General features: G+C 35.2%; 1 protein-coding gene across 1 annotated transcript in view; it reads right to left on the bottom strand.

Annotated features, from left to right (window-relative positions):
* Nucleotides 1–20033, bottom strand: part of Tgs1 (Trimethylguanosine synthase 1) — a 131321-nt gene that overhangs the window by 20737 nt on the left and 90551 nt on the right. Inside the window, exon 7 of the mRNA XM_090372115.1 lies at nt 8300–8873. Coding sequence (XP_090228241.1) covers nt 8300–8873 — 574 coding nt within the window. The remainder of the gene's footprint in view (nt 1–8299; nt 8874–20033) is intronic.

The raw sequence follows: 20033 nt of genomic DNA, 5'->3' as shown, positions 1-20033 counted from the left end.
CGAGTTAATTCGTTCATGGCACGCGCTTGTAAAGCGAAAACTCGTAAAGCGGGAATTTATTTCCCATAGACAATGTTAAAAATAGGGGTTATGTTATCAACAACAAAATCAGTTTAGCTAATTAGTTTAGTTTATGTTTAAACAATGATTGATTTATCCAAAAAAAATGAAAACACAGCCCGTAAAATCAAGCAAATTATAATAGAGAAATTATTCATGACTTACAAATGTTAAAGAATGTTTATTCTTCATCATCATCGACTAAATGCACACTCGTTGATCACTCATTATTGGCTCGGCACTCGGTTTGTTGCACAAGGAGTTTTCTTCAGAAATGCTTCAAGAGGAGTTTGTTTCAAAAATAATCTTCTCTTTTCTTTATAAATTTCAATAGCATGCATCATCAACGGAACACAAAAATTGCAACTAACACGATTTGCACGGAGTAAGTTGTAAAAACTAAAAAAAAAAAAAGGAACAAAGAGAAGATTCTGGAAATTTATGTTTTTTATGCGACTGAAGATTTCAGTAAAGGGCAAACACTTTTCACCATAATAACGTAAAAGCCCACACAATTCCAGTTATCATCAAGTTTACTACCCATTTACAATTGCTTGCAGTAACATAAAAGCCCAATAAACTAGAAAGTGCAAATTGTTTTTATTGTTTTATGGTCGTGACGTCCAGAAATGTGCTTTAGAAAAATGTCACAAAGCCGTTCACAAAACTGGTTCTTATAACATATGATAATGTTGAAAGTGTAGTGCGTTTAATGATTTGAATTGGTAAGTAATACAATTTACACTATAAAAACTACCTTTTAGGGAGTTATATAGCGAAAATTTGAACTTCCGAGGTCATGGAATGAATTACCAAAAAACAATGTGTTATTGGGTTCACATTACAATATTTTCGTGATATAATGGTAACGGATTAATATCGAAAAGCAGGATACACTGTATTGTATAGCTACGTGCGTAGTTTGAAATGCAATATTTATAAATGTTTAACATTCATTTTTTTGAAATTAATGTTCATATTTTCAGTTTTGTTGATACTTGGGGGTGGGGGGGGGAGGAACTCATAAACCTGGGAACTCGTAAAGTGAAAACTCGTAGAGCGAGAACTGCCTGTATTTTTAAAATTCTTTATGGACATTCCTGAAGGTCAAGGACCAATTATAATTTTTCCTATTGATTATTATATTCAATTAATGTGTTTCTGTTTTGTGCGATATGCTTGTGGGTCGAATTAAGTGTTAATTAAGGCCAGCCTATATATAAATATCTCTTTTCTGACAAACGTACATCAGACTGACTCGTATAGTGCAGAACAAAATATTAAACACAGTCTCTATATGTTGAGATGTCTTGATATAATTAAAACAGAACAATATTCAAAATCTTAATCATATATTAACCTACATGAACAAAACTTTTGATAGATGAAAACATGGGTAGGATGCAAATACAAAATCTGTGTAATACTCTGACTTTGGAATTCATTTTCAGGGTAACAAGGCCATTTATGTTTTCCAGGCCTGTCCATTTGTTTGCAATATAGTGTACCTTTCATCTCTTAACTCTCACTACTTTTAATTTGTACCATATCCCAAGGCACTAATCAACAGATATGGCTTATATATATGTATATATAAGCCTTGTGTATATATTAACAAATGAAAATAAATCAGTACAACTGCACTATATTAAATAGGATTTTGTCAAAATTGAAGTTATATAAGGCTATAAAGCTGGTCAGAGCACTGCATTTTTAAGCATGCTCATAACCTCAGTGAAAGAATGTAATACAATTTTGCAATAATGCAGAAAAAATAAAAGAAAGCATGAAAGCTAGGACCATCCTTTTGGCCCAGAAAAGTTCCTATACCCACTCTAATATAATGGACAGGATGTAGCAACATGCCTGGAAGAGCACTGTAGGAGGAAGAATTCACTTAGCCAAGCAACATCTGTGGTGAAGCCTGCAAACATATACGAACATCTGAAGGCATACGAGGAAGGTGACATTAAAGATTTTAATGATAGTGTTGGTTGGCTGCATAATTTAAAAAAAAAAACAATTTTTCTTTAAAGATGTGAAAACCAATGGTGAGGCTGCATCTTCTGACAAAGAAGAAGCAAGAAGTTTCCTTCTAAGTTACAGGAAATTACTGAAAATGGTAGTTAGTCAAAAAAACAGGCTTTCAATGTTGGTGAAACTGGGCTTAATCAGAAAGGAAAAAAAAAAAAAAAAAAAAAAAAAAATGCCCAATCACAGCTGTATTTCTGCAGAAGGGAAGAGTGCACTCAGTTTTAAAGCCTGTGAAGACTGCTTTACTTTCCTCCTAGGAGGCAATGCTAAAGGTTAGTGCAAATTAAGCCTCTTAATTTACCAGCTGAAAATCCAAGGGCCTTGAAGGGATATGTAAGATCGTTTTTGCTGGTCTGTTCGTATGCTAATAGGAAAAGTTGGATGATGAATGCAATGTTTAAACAATATTTCAAGAACCTTCATTCTGGGCTGAAGGAATACTGCCAGAGAGAGGGCATTCTATTAGGTAGGTTCCATTCAAGAACCTACTGATTTTAAACAATGCCCCTAGCCACCCTGCAACTATTCGGAATATTCTGAGCACATAATGATTTATTTACCACCTCCCTTTTGCAGCCAATAGGCCAAGATATAATTAAAGCTTTCAAATTGTCTATTATCTTTGGCATGTTTTGAATGATTCAGTAAAGTGACAAAATGGATGTGACATCACAGTTAGAAACATTGGATAACCTTTAACATCAAGGAAATCATATGATATGTGAGGTCATCTTGGCAGGAGGTTTCAAATGCAGTGTATGAATGGCATTTGGAAGAAAATGCCACAAATTTTTCATAATTGTTTTGTCTTTAATATAGATGACACCATCACTGCTACTAATAGAGCTAGTGTAAAAGTATAAAACTCATTAGATGAGGAGGTTATTGAGTGACTTCTGGAATCTGATGTTTGATGAGTTAATCAACAAAGATCTGGTGGATCTTCGTTGGTTGAAGGAGGTTGCATGAAGAAGAGCAGGCATCCAAAAATCAAAAAAGTCACCTGAACAGCCTGTTCTTAGTATAAACATGAAAGTTTTGGGCAAAATGTTAACCCATATCAGCGTGGCTTTGTACATACTGGAGAATGACCCAGATATGAAAAGTTGTTCAGTTGCTCAGCACAAAATCAGGGATGCAGGTGCTAGTTATGAAGAACTTTTTGTGACAAAAACAAAACACAAGACACAGAAGACACTGGATTCCTTCTTTGTAACACTGAAAGTGTTATCTCCTGATGTGCCTTTTACTTCAACTAACAAGCTTGCATGTCTCAGCAAAATTCCTGTAGATTCAACAATTACTGTCCCTTTTTTCTCCATCAAATATATGTACTTGTGGGTTTGGTATCAAAATAAATGTCATTTAAATCTAATGCAGTCATACCAACTTTTGATTTTGTTTCCAATGCACACTGAGCTTTTTATAAAAGCCATCTCTGTTGGTTAAAGCTTTGGGATATGACAGTAATAGTAAGTATTACAGTATTACACAGGCAGTATTACACAGTAATGCACTTTGACTTGAATTACAAAATACATGTTCACACTCTTGCATTCATGGTTCACACTATAAGAGACATATCTCTACATTTAGGAATGAGAAAGCCAAATTACAGAGATTTTCTGCTCGGTGATCACAACAAAATGAACTATTAATGCACACAATATATATTCTCATCAAAATTCAAGCTATAGCAAGAATGTTTTATCAGTAACCTGAATATAAAAACTGTTTTTAATACTTCTCTACAATGTTCAGCTAAGCACACTCAAACATCTGCTACATTTAACTACTGATCCTTGAACTTTAAAGTTCTCCACAAAAATATGCCTGCAAGCCTTAAATGAAAGAAAACTTTGCCTCCTAAACAGAATCTAAATGTTATCACCAAAACCTTTCCCTGTCAGGGATATGCAACTATTTTATTTATTAAAACAGAAAATCAAAAATTTATGTTACCTGAATTATTCAATTTTATAATTTTTATAATGATAAACAGTTTGATAATCATGCAAATATAAAAATGACATATGCCCAATCATGTGCAGCTTTCTAATCTATGCTGAAAATTTTCCATAACATGACATAAGTTTTCACCAATCACTCTGATTTCTTGTGGAATCTCCTTTTATTTCAGTGATATCTGAAGGGCAATCACGAAAACCTCTTTCCTCTAAATGTCCATACCATTCAAATTGGGCTGATAGACTAACAGAGAAGCATGTGGGAAGATAAAAAAAAAAAAAAAAAAAAAAAAAAAAACAGCACAATCGAAAAGTTGCAGTACAGTGCAGAGCTGCAACACGGAATTACAGGATCACAGTTTTTTCAAGGAGGGCCAAACAGTAATCGTAAATGTGCAAGATGATACATTCATTTACTGAAAACCTTTTATTTTTTCTTTAAAAATGAGCTTCAACACTAGGAAATAAACCAGAACAGTGCATGTTTCCAATGAGATGGCATGCTTCCTGTTCCATAAGATGATATATGACCAGCTGCAATAATAAAAAAAAAAAAAAACCAGTATGCTATATAAAAGCTATTGCAAACTAAAACAGTCATTTTGTATCAGAGCCAATTGCAGCACATTTTCAGAATTTACAAATACCAAAGTGGTCAGAAACATTTCAGGGAACATTCCCCAATATGCCTCAACAAATAAACTTTTTTTTTTCATAATTTCTTGTAGTTTAGTGTTATTTATTACTATTATATATAGTAAAAATTTCCATATTATGTCATTCAATCATAGTGACCAAACATCCCGGTTTCCCCAAATTTTAGAGTTTTGTCCGGGTGTCCTGATTCCCCCCCCCCCAGGGACACTAATTTCTTGTTTTTTTCTAGTAAGTGACGTTTATGCAGTAGCTTTTTGTCCGTTGATATGTAATTATTTTGAGAAGTATTTTCTCCGTTGATACGTTAATTATTTAAGAAAAGTAAATTCAGAAAGTAGTTTCAAAACCAAACTACTTACTGAAGTTACTTTTCTTAAATAAAATGCTGCATAAAGAACAGAATGGTGGATTAAGGCAACTGCCTCCCACGCTTACTGTCTGAATCCTGGTACCAAATGGTGTCATTAGTAGTACTGTGAATTCATTGCTAACGTTCTTTCTAGTACACCATTCACTATCCCTTCTAATTCTTCAAAATATTCAAGTATAATTTCCAACCATCTTCTTGAACTGTTGCTAAGCTCAGTCAGTCACAGCTCTGTATATGCATTATACTATGGTACCTAGTGAAAGCAACACTGATTATTATTCTCTGTGATATTTCAAAGGAGAAGAAAAAACTGTCAATTTTTTTTTGGTGAATAATTGGAGTGGACATCCAAATTCACAATACATCTACACAGGATATTATTTATGGTTAACAGGTAAAAACATTTTTAATTACTTTTCTTTTAGTGAAATACAATCACAAAATGTCTATAGACAACAGTGAAAAAATTTTCTGCTGCAAAAATAAGTTTGAGGTAAATAAGTTTGAGCACTCCCGAATAGCTTTTCACTATTTTAACAGGGATGCGTGCATGCTTAAATGGGTTACTATGAACACGTTTCTTTCCGAGTTAGATATGGGTTCATAGTAACCCAATTAACTATAATATTATTAATAATTAAAATTAAATTTAAATTTAAATAAATTAAATCCAAATTTAAATTATTAAATTTATTTTAAATCTAAGGGATGATAAATTGTGCATTTTTACATAACTGCCAAATTTTAATTATTTGCACTGATAATAGTTTTTCAAGAACCCCTAAGCAGAAATGCCAAAGAGAAAATACATATTTAACAAAGAATATCCACAACAGTGAAGTTTCATCAAGAGAGGAAGAAATGATAATGAAGTGAAATGTGAATTATGCAAATGTTACATAAAAATGGTCATGGCATGAAATCTGAAGTATTAACTGACCTGTTAATACAAAAAAAGCATAAGATCAAATCAACTTGTCCTGGAAATGCCAGTTTTTCACAAAATGTTAAGCAATATTTTCAAATGAAAAATCCAGTTGAGGACCGTCTTACTGTAGCAAGTGAGCTGACAATGGCCTATCATATCGTTAAACACCACCATTACTTTAGATCAGCTGATTGCAACAATGAACTATTTAAAGAAATATTTTGTGTCTCAGAAACACTGGTAAATATTCATACACACAAACTAAAACTTCAGCTCTTATTTAAAATGTTACTGGGGTATTTTGTAGACAAGATTTGACAGATTTCAAAAGTCACTGTATTTTAGAATATCTACAGATGCAAGCAATCACAAAACAGAAAGATTTTTCCCTTTAGTTGTTTATTATGTTTGCAAAACAAAAGGAATTCAGATAAAAATATTAAAATTTGAATTGTTACCATATGAAACTTCCAATAATTTACATGCTTTGTGAGAATGGTGTTTATATAAAAAAGTGCATTGCTTATTGCACAGATAATGCTAACACAAATTTTGGAGGACTGTTAAGAAGAGGCACAAACAATGTCTTTTATAACTTATGAGAGAAAATTAATCTCAATTTACGAGACATTAAATTTTCTGTACAAATTTTGCATAATATAATGCAATCAGGAGCTGAGAGATTATCCTGATACAGAAATGGTTGTGGTAAAATCACTGTTGTACTTTTGAACTTATGCAATATGCATGCAACTGAAAAATGTTTGTTCTCCATTAGATAAACAGTATGAAAAGTTACTGACCCATTCAAAAATTCACTGGTTAAGTTTACACAATGCAGTACAGAGAATATTAAAAATGTTTGAACCACTGAAAGAAGATTTTACTTCAGAGGAAATAATTGCGCTCCCCCCCCCCAAATACAATAATTTTCTGAATCACCAATAAATGAAGCACATTCCCATGCAATACTTAACATTTTTCGTTTATTTAATAAACAAATTCTAAAATCAAAGATGTGCAAAACAGCATAACTGAGGGAAAGAATTACATCCAAGAAACCACTGACATGCTTGCATTATACAATGACAAAAATTTATTCCTTTGGGTGCCCTGAGAATGTTATCAAATAATAATATTCAAAAGGATGAAATAGAAACCATTTAAAGAGGAAATTTTTGAGATGTACATTGCACGACCTGTGACTATCAAAAAAAAAAAAAAAAAATGGGTTGACCGTTAGTGAAATTTAAGTAGATGAAGTGGATGCTCTTAAAAAGACCCCCATATTTGGAAGATGTACAAAATATGTATAAATATGTTATTGTATGGGCTTTCGAGTTTAAGTAAATTTGCTATTTAATCAGTTTTCATGGTTTAAAACTTTGATTACAGAAGAACTGAAAGAAAGGAACGAAGACTGACTTAACAGATGTTGCTACACTGGTGGCCATATTTTTTATAAAATTTTAATTTCAAGAACAGACCTCAGAATTTGAGAAATTAGTATGTTTTTTTTTTTTTTTTGCCATTCCAGTACACAATGGTTTGTGATAAGCAAATAGTGAACAGGCACAATATGGCCCTTGTGCCAAAAAACCCAAATACAACAACAAGTACATGTTGGAAATGTGAAAATAATATTTTTGCAAACAAATTCAATGGTCCAATGAAAGATATTCCTTGGATATAAAAACCACTGATTCCATAATGATGTGTAAATTCAACTCAAATTTAACACAAGTTTCTATGACATGATTAAAAAGGAAGAAAAGTTGATCAAGTCAGAGGCAGAAAATTTAAAATAAGACAAAGTACTATTTGCTTCTAATATGTTTCATTGCAATACTATTTATTTATTAAAGAAACAATTTATTTTTTCAAAAAATTACTATTCATATATTATTCTGTAAACATTCATTTGAATTTTAGAATATATATAAAAAACCCCACTGTCCCTTTTTTTTCCCTTCTGTTCTAAACTCGTTTTATCCCAGATATCACCAAAAGTATTTGGCCACCCTGTTCAATCAGCACATTGGGATAGAGGCATTTTTTAAATGTGAACAATAAAAAAAAACATGAAATGCCCAGTGCAAAACTTTTCTCATTTGAGAAAGCAGAGCAGTTAAAATGTGCAAATTTTCAGAATGTGATATAATAAAACAAAAAAAAAAAAAAAGGGGGGGGGGGGAGGAATCTAACAAAATCTGATTCCATTATTTCTTAAAAAAAAAAAAAAAAATACAAACTGATCATGATCCAAAAAGCCACAAAACATACCTTGATCCAACTGAATACCCTCATCAAACCGAGAAAACAGACGATATCTCTGGCCCCAATATTTCAAAAGCTCACGATTGGATTTGATATAGTCGGGCATTGGCACACATTTATTTTTAACTCTTTTTGCTTTTTTTCTCTTCACTGCAGAATCATTAATTAGTTCTGAATCACAATTAGAAGGTTCATCTGAGTTATCTGGTAGCAGTTCAGAAGACATTTCAAAGCTATGTTTCTGTTCTGTACATATATCTTTGTGATTATTGAAAAGCATTTCATCCTCAGTGGAAGACCCTACTACTAACGGTTTTTCAGAATTTAAGTCACTGGAAACTTTGGCACACACCACCTTTTCTTGTCCATCAATCACATTAACTAATTCGTTCTGTTCAGAGGAATCAACTATAAAACTGTCATTTGTAACAAGAACAGATTTTTCTCTGCATGCTTGTTTATGTTTCTTCCTTTTCACATGTCTATCTTCAATTAAGTCACCATCTTCAATTCTATTTGTGTCACCAGTCACTTCATCTGTATTCTCTTCTTCATTACTCTCTTGAAAGAATTCCTTTACCTATAAAACAGAGACAGGTATAATGTATTACAGTAATATATTTTTTAAACATAAATGACAGTTAACCAGAAAGATATCCTGATGGGAACTAACTACAGTCCTGACCTAACATCTATGCCTCACTTTTTCATGGTGCAACTGCTTAGTGAGTAGCAAGTGTCAATGGTGTATGTTATTTAATTCAGAGTTAAGAAAACGTCATTCTAATAAAGTTTAAAAGACAAAGAGTTCCTTCTTGAACTTCTTTTGGACTTATCAACATTACCAATGCACACCTACATCCAAGTACAAGCTTAATGTTTATTGTTCTCTACACCTTCTGAAACAGAAAAACAATTTGTAGAAAATTGGAGCAACAACAAACTTGCTGAAAACAGTTTAAAAGATTTCTAATACTGGCACCTTGAGCAGACTTACATGCACCCATCATGTTTTTTTTTATGAAAACCCCAAACACGAGAGGTATTGAAACCTATAGTATTTAGTACTCTGCATGGGTTGGAGGGTGAGAAGATGAAAGAAGACACTTGTTGACATTAGACTTGAACTTCTGTAAATTGCAATTTTCAGGAACTACATAAGATGGAAGGTTGTTCCAGAAAATGGAGGTTGAAGAAATAAATGAGGAAGAAGAAAAGTTGTTTCTCTGAGTTTCAAGATGGACAGTTTGGTTTGGTTTGGTTTTATTGGCGCATTAGCTACTAAGGCTATAATGCGCCAAGACCATGTCATTTATAAAAAAGTTTAAACTTTCAGTGACTTAATTCGTTAGGTCACTATGTCCAAAGGTATAACAAATATATAAAGGAAAAGTGTAAATGTTAAATTCGATTAAAAATATTTATTGATTTTAAAAAGCTAAAAACAGCAGACACTTTGTCATTGTCGGATAAAATCTGACTGAGTGTATACGGCTCAGTCAGATGATTAAAAGCAGTAAGACGGATATTTCTAAAATCTGGACAATCAATTAAAATGTGTCTCATTGATAAAACTGTGCCACAGTTCTCGCACATAGGACAGTCATCTGCCCTCAGCAGAAAAGAATGTGTAAGATGACTGTGTCCTATGCGGAGACGAGCTAGAACAACTTCCTCCTTACGATTCCTGCGCAGACTAGACTGCCACGGTTCAATTACAGGCTTTATATGATGTAATTTATTCGCAGTCTGTCTATTCCACGAATCCTGCCATTGGGAATGTAACTTTTGATGTACTATTTGCCTGTAGTCTGTATAGGGGACTAACAGGCAGCAGTTATTATTGGGAATTGCTGATTTGGCTGCGGCGTCAGCCAAATCATTTCCCCTAATCCCAATGTGGCTCGGAATCCAGCAGAAGCGGATGTCATATTCGCGTTCATGGAGAACGTGAATCTTCTGCTGAATGCTAGACAGAACTGGATGAGGATTATACCTCACAGATATTAATGCCTGTAACACACTGAGAGCGTCGGAATATAAAATGAACCGTTGGTATTGGCATTCACTAATATGATCCAAGGCTAACTCAATAGCATGCAGCTCTGCAGTAAAGATACTGCATTCACAGGGAATCTGCTCCGATGTAGTGCTGTCTGTAAAGACAGCAGCAGATCCCACGTATGATTCCGACTTCGAACCGTCTGTGTAGACTGGCGCGAAGTCGGGATGTTCAGCTCGGTGTGCTGAATAAAGCTGCAGGTAGACCGATGATGGAGTGTCCGACTTCCCCCAATTTCTAAGGGACAAGTCACAAGCCGGGAAATGAGCATGCCAGGGTGGAAAGGGTTGCTTTGGTGTTTGGGCAACCTTGTCTACCTTCATATTAAGTTCTTTAAGTAGCTCTTGGAGACGAATACCAAAAGGACGATTGGCAGTCTTACAGGTGTTGTACAAATTTTCCCATCGTGGCTCAAAAACGAATGGCCACGTAGGATGGTCTGGCAGGGATTTCAGTTTTAAGGCGTACTTTAGAGACAACTGCTTACGACGAAGCGATAACGGTGGTTCGTTTGCTTCGACGTATAAGCTCTGGACAGGAGATGTTCGAAATGCTCCAGTAGCGATACGTATGGACAGGGTCCAGCCATCGAAGGGCACTGTCTCTGGCTGAAGTATATACTTGGGACCCATAATCTAATTTGGATCGCACAAGTGCACGGTAAAGCCGTAGCAGGGTGCATCGGTCTGCACCCCAAGATAAAGAGGAGAGCGAGCGGAGCATATTAAGGCCTCTTGTGCACTTGGTGCGGAGTTGACGAATATGATCCAAGAAGGTCAGTTTTTTATCGAATATGAGTCCCAAGAATTTTGTATTCGCTGCTACTGGAATAGCATTTTGTCCGAGCCTTAATTCAGGTTCAGGATGAAGATTACGCTTGCGACAAAAGTGTATACGCAAACGCAAGATGGACAGTAAAAGGATGTTGACTAGTTGTGGCACGTGTTGGGACTGCTTTGGAAGAGAGAGTGGGAATTATAGAAATGACATGCAGCAGAAACAGAACATCTATTAGACAGAGAGTGGAGAGACTCTGTTAGAGATAAGTCATTAATTAATCTAACTGCACTTTTTTAAATAGAATCTAGAAGCCTGAGAGAGGTTTTGGGAGCACTGCCCCAGATGTGGGAACAATATTCCATAGTAGGGTGGATTTGAGATTTGTACATAGTGAATAGCTGTTAGGAAGGAAAAGTAACGTGAGAGAGAGAAAACCTAGTTTTATGCAGAGGAAGCAATATCTGTAACGTGCTTATGTCAAGAGACATTAGAAGTTAGGGTAATCCCCAATGGAGTATATGATCTTGCATAAAAACTGGAGTGTCATCGATGATAAGCATAGGAGCAGAAGAATCCTTTTTGTGAGATATAAGACAGGACTGAGTTTAGAAGGATTGAAATCAAATAAGTTATTTATTCCACTGGAGAATTTACCTGGTGATCAGCATTTATGGTATTGGTAGTTGATATTCGAGAAGTTGGAGCTAAGCTGTTTCAGCAGGACAAGATTTTTCAAACTGGAAGGCGGAATCCAATGTGATATCATCAGCAAAACTATGAATAGGATTTCCAGTCAATGGAAGAAGAAGATCATTAATATACAAGAGGAAAAGAGTTGGAGAAAGAACTGAATCTTGGGGAACACCAGCATTAGTGGAGAAGTTAGAAGACAGCGATCTATCATCACCCGCAGCAAGTGGTCACAAAAAACAGCTGGCAAACCATAAGATGGAAGCTTATTTAGAAGACCTCTATGCCAAACACAATCAAAAGTCTTTGAAATGTCAAGAGCAACTGCTTGAGTTTCACAAAACTTTTCCACTGAATTTGTCCAAAGATGGGTAACATAAACCAGAATATCACTAGTGGATCAACATTGAAGGAATCCATACTGGTGATCATTGATCAGATGGACGGTTTCTAGATAGTTTTAGAGTTGGTGGTTAACTGTTTTCTCCATTACTTTAGAAAGAGTAGAAGTAATTGCAATGGGACAATAATTGGGTGGGATGGATTTGTCACCCTTTTTTAGGAACTGGCTGGATATGAGCAAGTTTCCAAGCAGAATGAAAAACACTGTGGAATAAGAAAGTGAAAAAAGGCAACACAGAACAGGAGTAAGTTCAGGTGCACAAGTTTTGAGGACAACTGGAGAAATACCATCAGAACCTGGAGCTTTCTTAGCATCAAGATTGTTCAAAATCCTGCTGACATCCTTTTGACGAAAGACGACAAGAGACATTGAATGGAATGTACTGGGAATGGTGGGAGGTGGTTTACCAAAATCATTAATACACGAGTCAGAAGGGGGGGGGGGGAAGTTAGTAACTATTAGTAACCCTGGATATAACACCTGTTCAAAGTCCAGAAACACAGCACCTAGTATAGCGGAGGTGACCATCCAGGTGTAAAGCAATGTAAGCAGGGGTCGAGGTGTGGCATCTACACCACACAGGAGAATACAGTCCTGCACATTACCAGGCAACACTAGGCGCCTCCGTAGCCAGGTGGGAAGGAGCAGCAGTGTGTAGCACACGCTTCTTGATTAGGCCGGGGTTCGAGCCCGTCACCACCAAATACGGAGGATGCGGAAAGGTCAGGGAATGACCACCGCATATTCCGGAGCAATATGGCCTTAGTTGCTAATGCTCCTAAAAACCAAACAAACAAACAAACAAACAAACAAACAAACAAACCAGGCAACACTAGGTGGTAGACGATTCTCTCCAACTGGTGCAATACCATCACTTTGCTTACTGGAGGCTTAAAGTGATGAAAATCCATGTTTAGTTTCCAGAGCAAAGCTCTGGCAACCTCCCTTCCCCAATTTCTTCCATCATGCAGCATGATTGATATCTTTTGAGATTGACGGGCTTCATAGTGATATCCAATCTTCCTTACATTTCGAGGATACTGCTCAAAGTGTTCACAGGCTAGCCACTAGAAAGGGCACCAGACCGAACTTATTAGTAATTCTCTAAAAGGCATCCGGATCAGCTACTATATAATCTCACTGCCTCTAAACTGCAGATAGTGACTGGAGGGAGTCCAAGTATGTGCATGTGGTGGGCATTGTGGAGGCCATGTTATGTCAAGGAGCTGGGTATATTCTTGCTGTGTGTACACCAGTGGTTTGACCATTTTTTAAAAATGGTACCCCCAAGTATTTTTTTTTTTTTTTAATTATTTTGTGGCACCCCTACTCAATTTTCTGCCTGTTAGATTCAATTCTCTCTCTCTCTCTCTCTCTCTCTCTCTCTCTCTCTCTCTCTCTCTCTCTCTCTCTCTCTGTCTGTCTGTCTGTCTGTCTGTCTGTCTGTCTGTCTGTGAGGTTATGCTTTATTACAACTCCCGTACCTATTACTTCTATATATATATATATAATATTAAATGTTAAATAATATTATATTAATATAAATAATTTTAATTAATTATATAAAATGTTACATGATAGTTATAGTTATTACAATAATATAAATATAAACAAAATTACAATTCATAATACAAATTACAGTAAAATCTCGTTAATACAAACTTGGCTTATATAAAGTACTTGTTTATATGAAGCACATACCATTCCCCTGTGAAAGTATAGGCTTTTCTATGCAAATATTTGTTCATTGCAAAATTCGGTTAAAAATGTATTACAAAGTTCTTTTTCACACTGTGAGAAATAAATATTGTCGTTTTGTATGTTTAATACAAATCTTGGCACAGAGATCCGATTATTGCCACTGGCCACCTGGCTCCCTACTTCCTGAAGGATGCCACTAACTTGCTAGAAATTAGTTTTGTGTGAACAAAAGCAGTTTATGGTAGCTACAACATCACATGCACTATGAAAAACATCTTTCTAAAGGATGAGTTGTTAAATTAACAAAAGAGAATAAAAAGTGTTTCTAAGTCGTTTAAATGCACTCCCTCACTCTCCACGGGAATAAGGTCAGTTGCAATTGTTACCCCAGTTCAAAGAGTCTTTTGCTATTGTAAACAGCAATCTATTTTTTGTGCCATTTTACCTGAGCTGATGTCTTTTTCGGAACTTCTGTCTTTAAATTAATTTAAAATTTGTTTATATTAAATCTTATCTAGCAGTGTTATGGCAGCAAAACGTAGACAGACAGAATTAAGCCTGGAAATTAAATTAAAAATTATACAAGAAGCTGATATAGGATGGAAAGATGCAAAATGGACATTGCAAAGGAATACAACATTCCTTTACCTACTTTATCTACAATACTGAAAAACCAAAGAAGACGAAGTGCATGACACTGGAGCAGCAATGAAAAACAGGAAACGAATTCATGGTGCAAAACACAGAGCTTGAAACAAAACTTTTGGAGTTGTACCAAACAAATGCGTGCATCTAATTTGCCAAGATCAGGTCCAATTTTACAAGAAAAGGCAAATTATCTAGCTCAGCAACATGGGATTAGCGACTTCAAATGCAGTAGTGGCTGACTCCAAAGATTTAAAGACAGGAATAACTTGGTTTCGCGAAATGTTTGCAGTGAGTCTGGATTAGTTGACAAAGAAAAGGCTACAGACTGGTTGTGTTCTGTATGGTCCATCCTTGAAAAATATGAGGCAAAGGATATTTTTAATCTTAACGAGACAGATTTATTTTATAATTTTCTGCCAAACAAAACATTTGCTGTTCGAGGAGAGTCTTATCATGGTGGAAAATTAAATAAACAAAGACTCACTGTTCTGTTATGCTGCAATTCAGACGGGAGTACTAAACTACACCCACTTGTGATTGGTAAATTTTACAAGCCAAGATGTTTTAAAACAGTTAACCAACTTCCCTGTGATTATGAGGCCAAGGCCAATAGAAGTGCTCGCCTTACAGTCAAAATTTTTCGGTCTTGGTTATCAAAATTGGACAGAAGAATGGCTTCAAAAAAAAAAGGAACATTTTGTTGATTCTAGACCATTGTACAGCACATTCTGCAGAGACACTTAAGTTTACAAATATATGGCTGTTGTTTTTATCGCCCAATACTACCAGTTTAATGCAACCACTGGATCAAGGCATTATTTATAACTTCAGAGAGCATATAGAGCCCACCTAATAAGGTACATGTTCCACAACATAGGAGGGAACAATTTGCAGCCAAACTGGAATGTCTTGGATGCTATCCGTAATGTTGTTATTGCTTGGGAAAGTATTACATCAAGTGTAATAATCAACTGCTTTAGAAAGAGTGGCTTTGGAGAGAACATTGAAAAACATGGAGTCATCAAACAAATGAATGTGATAGCAACAGTGAGGAATGGAGGAATTTGAAGGAGCATATGGGTTTTGTTGGCCAATTTGAAGAGGTTTGTGAAGGTGGATGATGAAGTTGTTACCACTACAACACCAGAACAGATGCAGGGTACCAAACCAAACTATGTTTTTATTACCAGCGACAACGAAAGTGAAGAAGAATGCCGTCTAAAAAAGATGCCCAAAATGCATATAGGACAAAAACTGTGCAAACAACATTGGATTCTTTCTTTAAATTAGATTTATTAAAAAGTTAATGGTTTATATATTTCCTTTTATATTAAGATTGTAATTCTTTTTACTGTGAAACTAAAATATTGTATATATCAAAATATATAGTGTACAATATTTTCATTTCCGTTAATATTGCTTTTCTCTTAGTTTATCTTACAAATAAAATAAAATCTTTAAAAAATATATTATTCCTATTACTGTATTGTTAGACAAGGCTTTTGTTTTTATTTTATTGTTGATATTATTATTATTATTTATTATTAGATATACAGTATGTACAAAAAAAAAAAAACACTGTAAAATGACACTTTTTTGGGGGACCTCATTATTACAAAAAGTGAAAATTTAGGTCCCTTGAACTTTGTATTAACAAGATTTCACTGTGTGTGTGTGTGTGTGTGTGTGTGTGTGTGTGTGTGTGTGTGTGTGTGTGTGTGTGTGTGTGTGTGTGTGTAATAGTTTTATTCTTTATATAGAGGTACTAAATAAACATCAATTATAGATCCTCACAAAATTAAAGAGATACCATACACCTTTTTATAATGAAATAAATATATAAATTTTTAAAAAAATAATAAATTTAAGTAACTTAAATCCAAATTACATGGCATCACAGGAACGTGCTTGGCATCCTGACTGAAAACTACTGGTGTACACCATATCCAAAAATTTCATTAATTCACACGTTCTCCCCACCTTTTCATACTATTGAATACATCACGAATAGTCAAACTGGTAGAATAAGCTTATCTTCAAAATGATCTGAGCCTCCCAAACACTTCCTCATTCATTTTGCATATATACACGGTCTCAGTTCCAATCTCAGTGATGTCTGTTTGCACTTACAGCCTGCTAAGCTCCACTTAATTTTTTGCACAGAAACCCAATTAATTGATTCAACCACTGCTCATCTCGGTTATCCTAATTATTTGCTATATGATTCTTTTCACTTCAAAGGTGGTACTTATGCATATGTTTGCCCTGATAATCCCTGTCAAGGGAATATCAGCTTTAAATCTTCCGACATCAATTTTTACTCAGATGTCAGTGAAATTATTCTTGTACACATGAAATAGTTTATTCTCCAGCCAACCTTAAAATTTCATCCTTTATCTACACCTTGATTTTTCAATAAATGTGTTAAGGCTGTTCAAGATAATGTTGCATATCGTAACTGTCTTGCATTCAAATTTCCATGTTCATTTATCCCTAGACCAAACTCGCAACAATTGTAAAGCAGTTATCTATCAGTCTAAACTAGATTTTGAACATGCTAAGAGTGGAAAACTTGCTTCTTTTCCAAATGATTCTGGTCTCTTGCCAAAGCTATTGGCCACAACTTTCTGCCCTTCTCTACCCCCATCTCCGTTAAAATCCAATGGTTCTATTGCAACTTCAACAAAAGAAAAAGCCCACCTGCTGGAATTCTACTTTTCTTTTAACTCTTGTATTGATGATCTTGTTAAACCAACTCCTACCATTCCCGGTACACTCTATTCAATGCCTCCTGCGGTCTTCCACCAAAAGGATGTAAGAAGAATTTTGAACAGTCTTGATGGCAAGGAAGCTCCAAGTCCTGATGGTATTTCTCCACTTGTTCTCAAAACCTATGCTCCTGAGCTTAGTCCTGTTCTGTGTCACCTTTTTACACTTTCATATTCCTCTAGTGTTTTTTCTTCTGCTTGGAAATTTGATCTCTCCAGCCAGTTCTAAAAAAAGGGTGAGAAATCCTTCCCATCCAATTATCATCCCATTGTAACTACTTCCACTTTTTCTAAAATAACGGAGAAATCCATTAACTGCCAGCTCCTAAACTATCTAGAAACCTTCCACTTGAACAATGATCGCCAATGTGAATTTCATCAGTCAATCCACTGATGATATTCTGGCATATGTTACACATCTTGGTGAAAGCAGTTTCTCTGAAATTTCAAAGGCTTTTGTTCATGTCTGGCATAAAGGTCTTTTTTTAAATAAGCTTCAATCTTATGGTTTGCCAACTATTTTTTGTAATTGGGTATCCAGTTTTCTCTCTGATTGCTCACTGCAGGTGATAGCAGATGGCTCTCTGTCTTCTAACTTCTCTACTGATGCTGGTGTTCCTCAAGGTTCAGTTCTTTCTCCAACTCTTTTACTCTTCTATATTACCTTTCTTCCATTGATTAAAAATACCATTCATAGTTTTGCTGATGATAGCACACTGAATTTCATCTTCGTTTGAAAAACCTTGCCACGCACAAACAGCTTCAACTTCTTGAATAAAAAAAATAAATAAATAAAAAATAACCTGCAGCCATTATCAACCCACTGCAGGATGGAAGCCTCCTCAACAATTCATGTTGAGGGAAATGGACCATAATCTGCCACACTGGTCCAGTGAAGGTTGGCAGATCGACCGTATTTAGCAGCCAGGGGCTTGAACCCCAGTCTACTCAAAGAGCGTGTGCTACTGCACTCCCGCTCCTGACCACTCGGCTACGGAGGAAAACTTCTCGAATATTAACTACCAATTCCTTAAATGCCGATCTCCAGATAATTCGCCAGTGGGGAATAGTTGATTTGAATCCATTTATTTAAATTAACTTTTTAATCCATTCGAAGTTAAATTGAATCCTATCCCCCAAAAAAAAGGATTCTTCTGCTCCAATGCTTATCTTTGATGACATTCAGTTTTCTAGACAAGATCATATATCTCTATTCGGGATTACCCTGACTTCTAGTGTCTCTGGGCATAAGCACATCACAAATATTGCTTTCCCCGCATCTAAAAAACTGGGTTTTCTCTCCCACTCTTGGGATTACTTTTCTTCTAAACAGCTCCTCATTCTGTACAAATCTCAAATCTGCCCTACCCTAGAATATTGTTTTCACATCTGGGTGGTGTCTCCCAAACCTTCTCTCAAATTCCTACTTTACCAAAAATGAGATCAGTTTAATTAATGATCCACTCTGTCTCATAGAAGTTCTATTTCTGCTGAATGCTTTTCTATAGATACTTCCATGGGCCCTGTTCTTCTGAATCGGCTTCTAATTCCTCCTCTCTTTACCATACCAGTCTGAATACATGCTACAACCAGTTATCCTTTTACTGTCTAACTTCAACTCATAGACAACTTTCCTTCTTCCTCATTTATAGCTTCAATTTTCCTTTTCTGGAACAACCTCCCTTCACATGTATCTCCTGAAAATTAAAATTGACAGAAATCATGTATCTATCTTCTTTCATCTTTTCACACTTCAACTAATGCATGGTACAAAGTACTATTGGTTCTACTACCTTTTGTCTTTGAAATTTTCTTTAAAAAAAAGAAAAGACTTAACTGAGATGTAGGCTCTGAGAGGTGACAGTAAAAGGATGGAATTTTCTGTCATTATTCCAGAACTAACAGCCATATATATTCAAATTACTGGGATAGAGGTTTTAGACTGGATTTCAGGATGTTTTCTTTAAAAAAGCAAGTTATTAACTGTGACAGCTTGGAAAAATTCAACAGTCAGCTGGATAAGCCCCTGCACAAGGAGGGAATCAAAAAGGTAGTTTTTATTTTATTATTTATCTATTATCATTTAAAATTATTTAAATTTTTTGGCCAGTGCAACAAAAGCCTCAGGCTTCCTTGCACCATATGGCTAATACTAATACTGCACTCTTATATTTTTGAATAGTGATAAGTATTTGTGATTTCCCTTTTAAGCATGACAAACTAAAAGAACTGTTCATATATGACCATACTAGGATACCCAACATCTTAACAGGTAGAAAATACTTAAGTTTTGAAGTAGACAAAGAGTGGAACAAAATCAAAGTAACAACACTTCTTTTAAGTAAAATAATCTGCTTCAGGTAATAAGTCAAATTTAACATAGTGAATTTTATACAAGAAATAATATTTTGACACAATCATTTCTCAATGTCCTTGAATTAAAGATAATGGTGACTACTGATTAAAACTAACCTTAGAATTAACAATTGACTTGCTTCTTGTCCAAATGAAGTCAAGCATTCTAGTCTCTTGCCAAAGCTATTGGCCACAACTTTCTGCCCTTCTCTACTACCATCTCTGTTAAAAAAACCGAATGGTTCTATTGCAACCTTTGGCAGTGTTAGGCGGGTCGGAAAACTGCTAGCTTAGGGGGTTGTTGTTGTTATTTGGTTTTTAGGAGCATTAGCA

The sequence above is a fragment of the Mastigoproctus giganteus genome, chromosome 4 (genome assembly GCF_048544385.1).
Source record: "Mastigoproctus giganteus isolate SK-2022 chromosome 4, ASM4854438v1, whole genome shotgun sequence".
Classification (NCBI taxonomy): domain Eukaryota; kingdom Metazoa; phylum Arthropoda; class Arachnida; order Uropygi; family Thelyphonidae; genus Mastigoproctus; species Mastigoproctus giganteus.
Note: the sequence above shows the minus strand (reverse complement) of the source record. Positions and strands in the feature narration are given on the sequence as shown.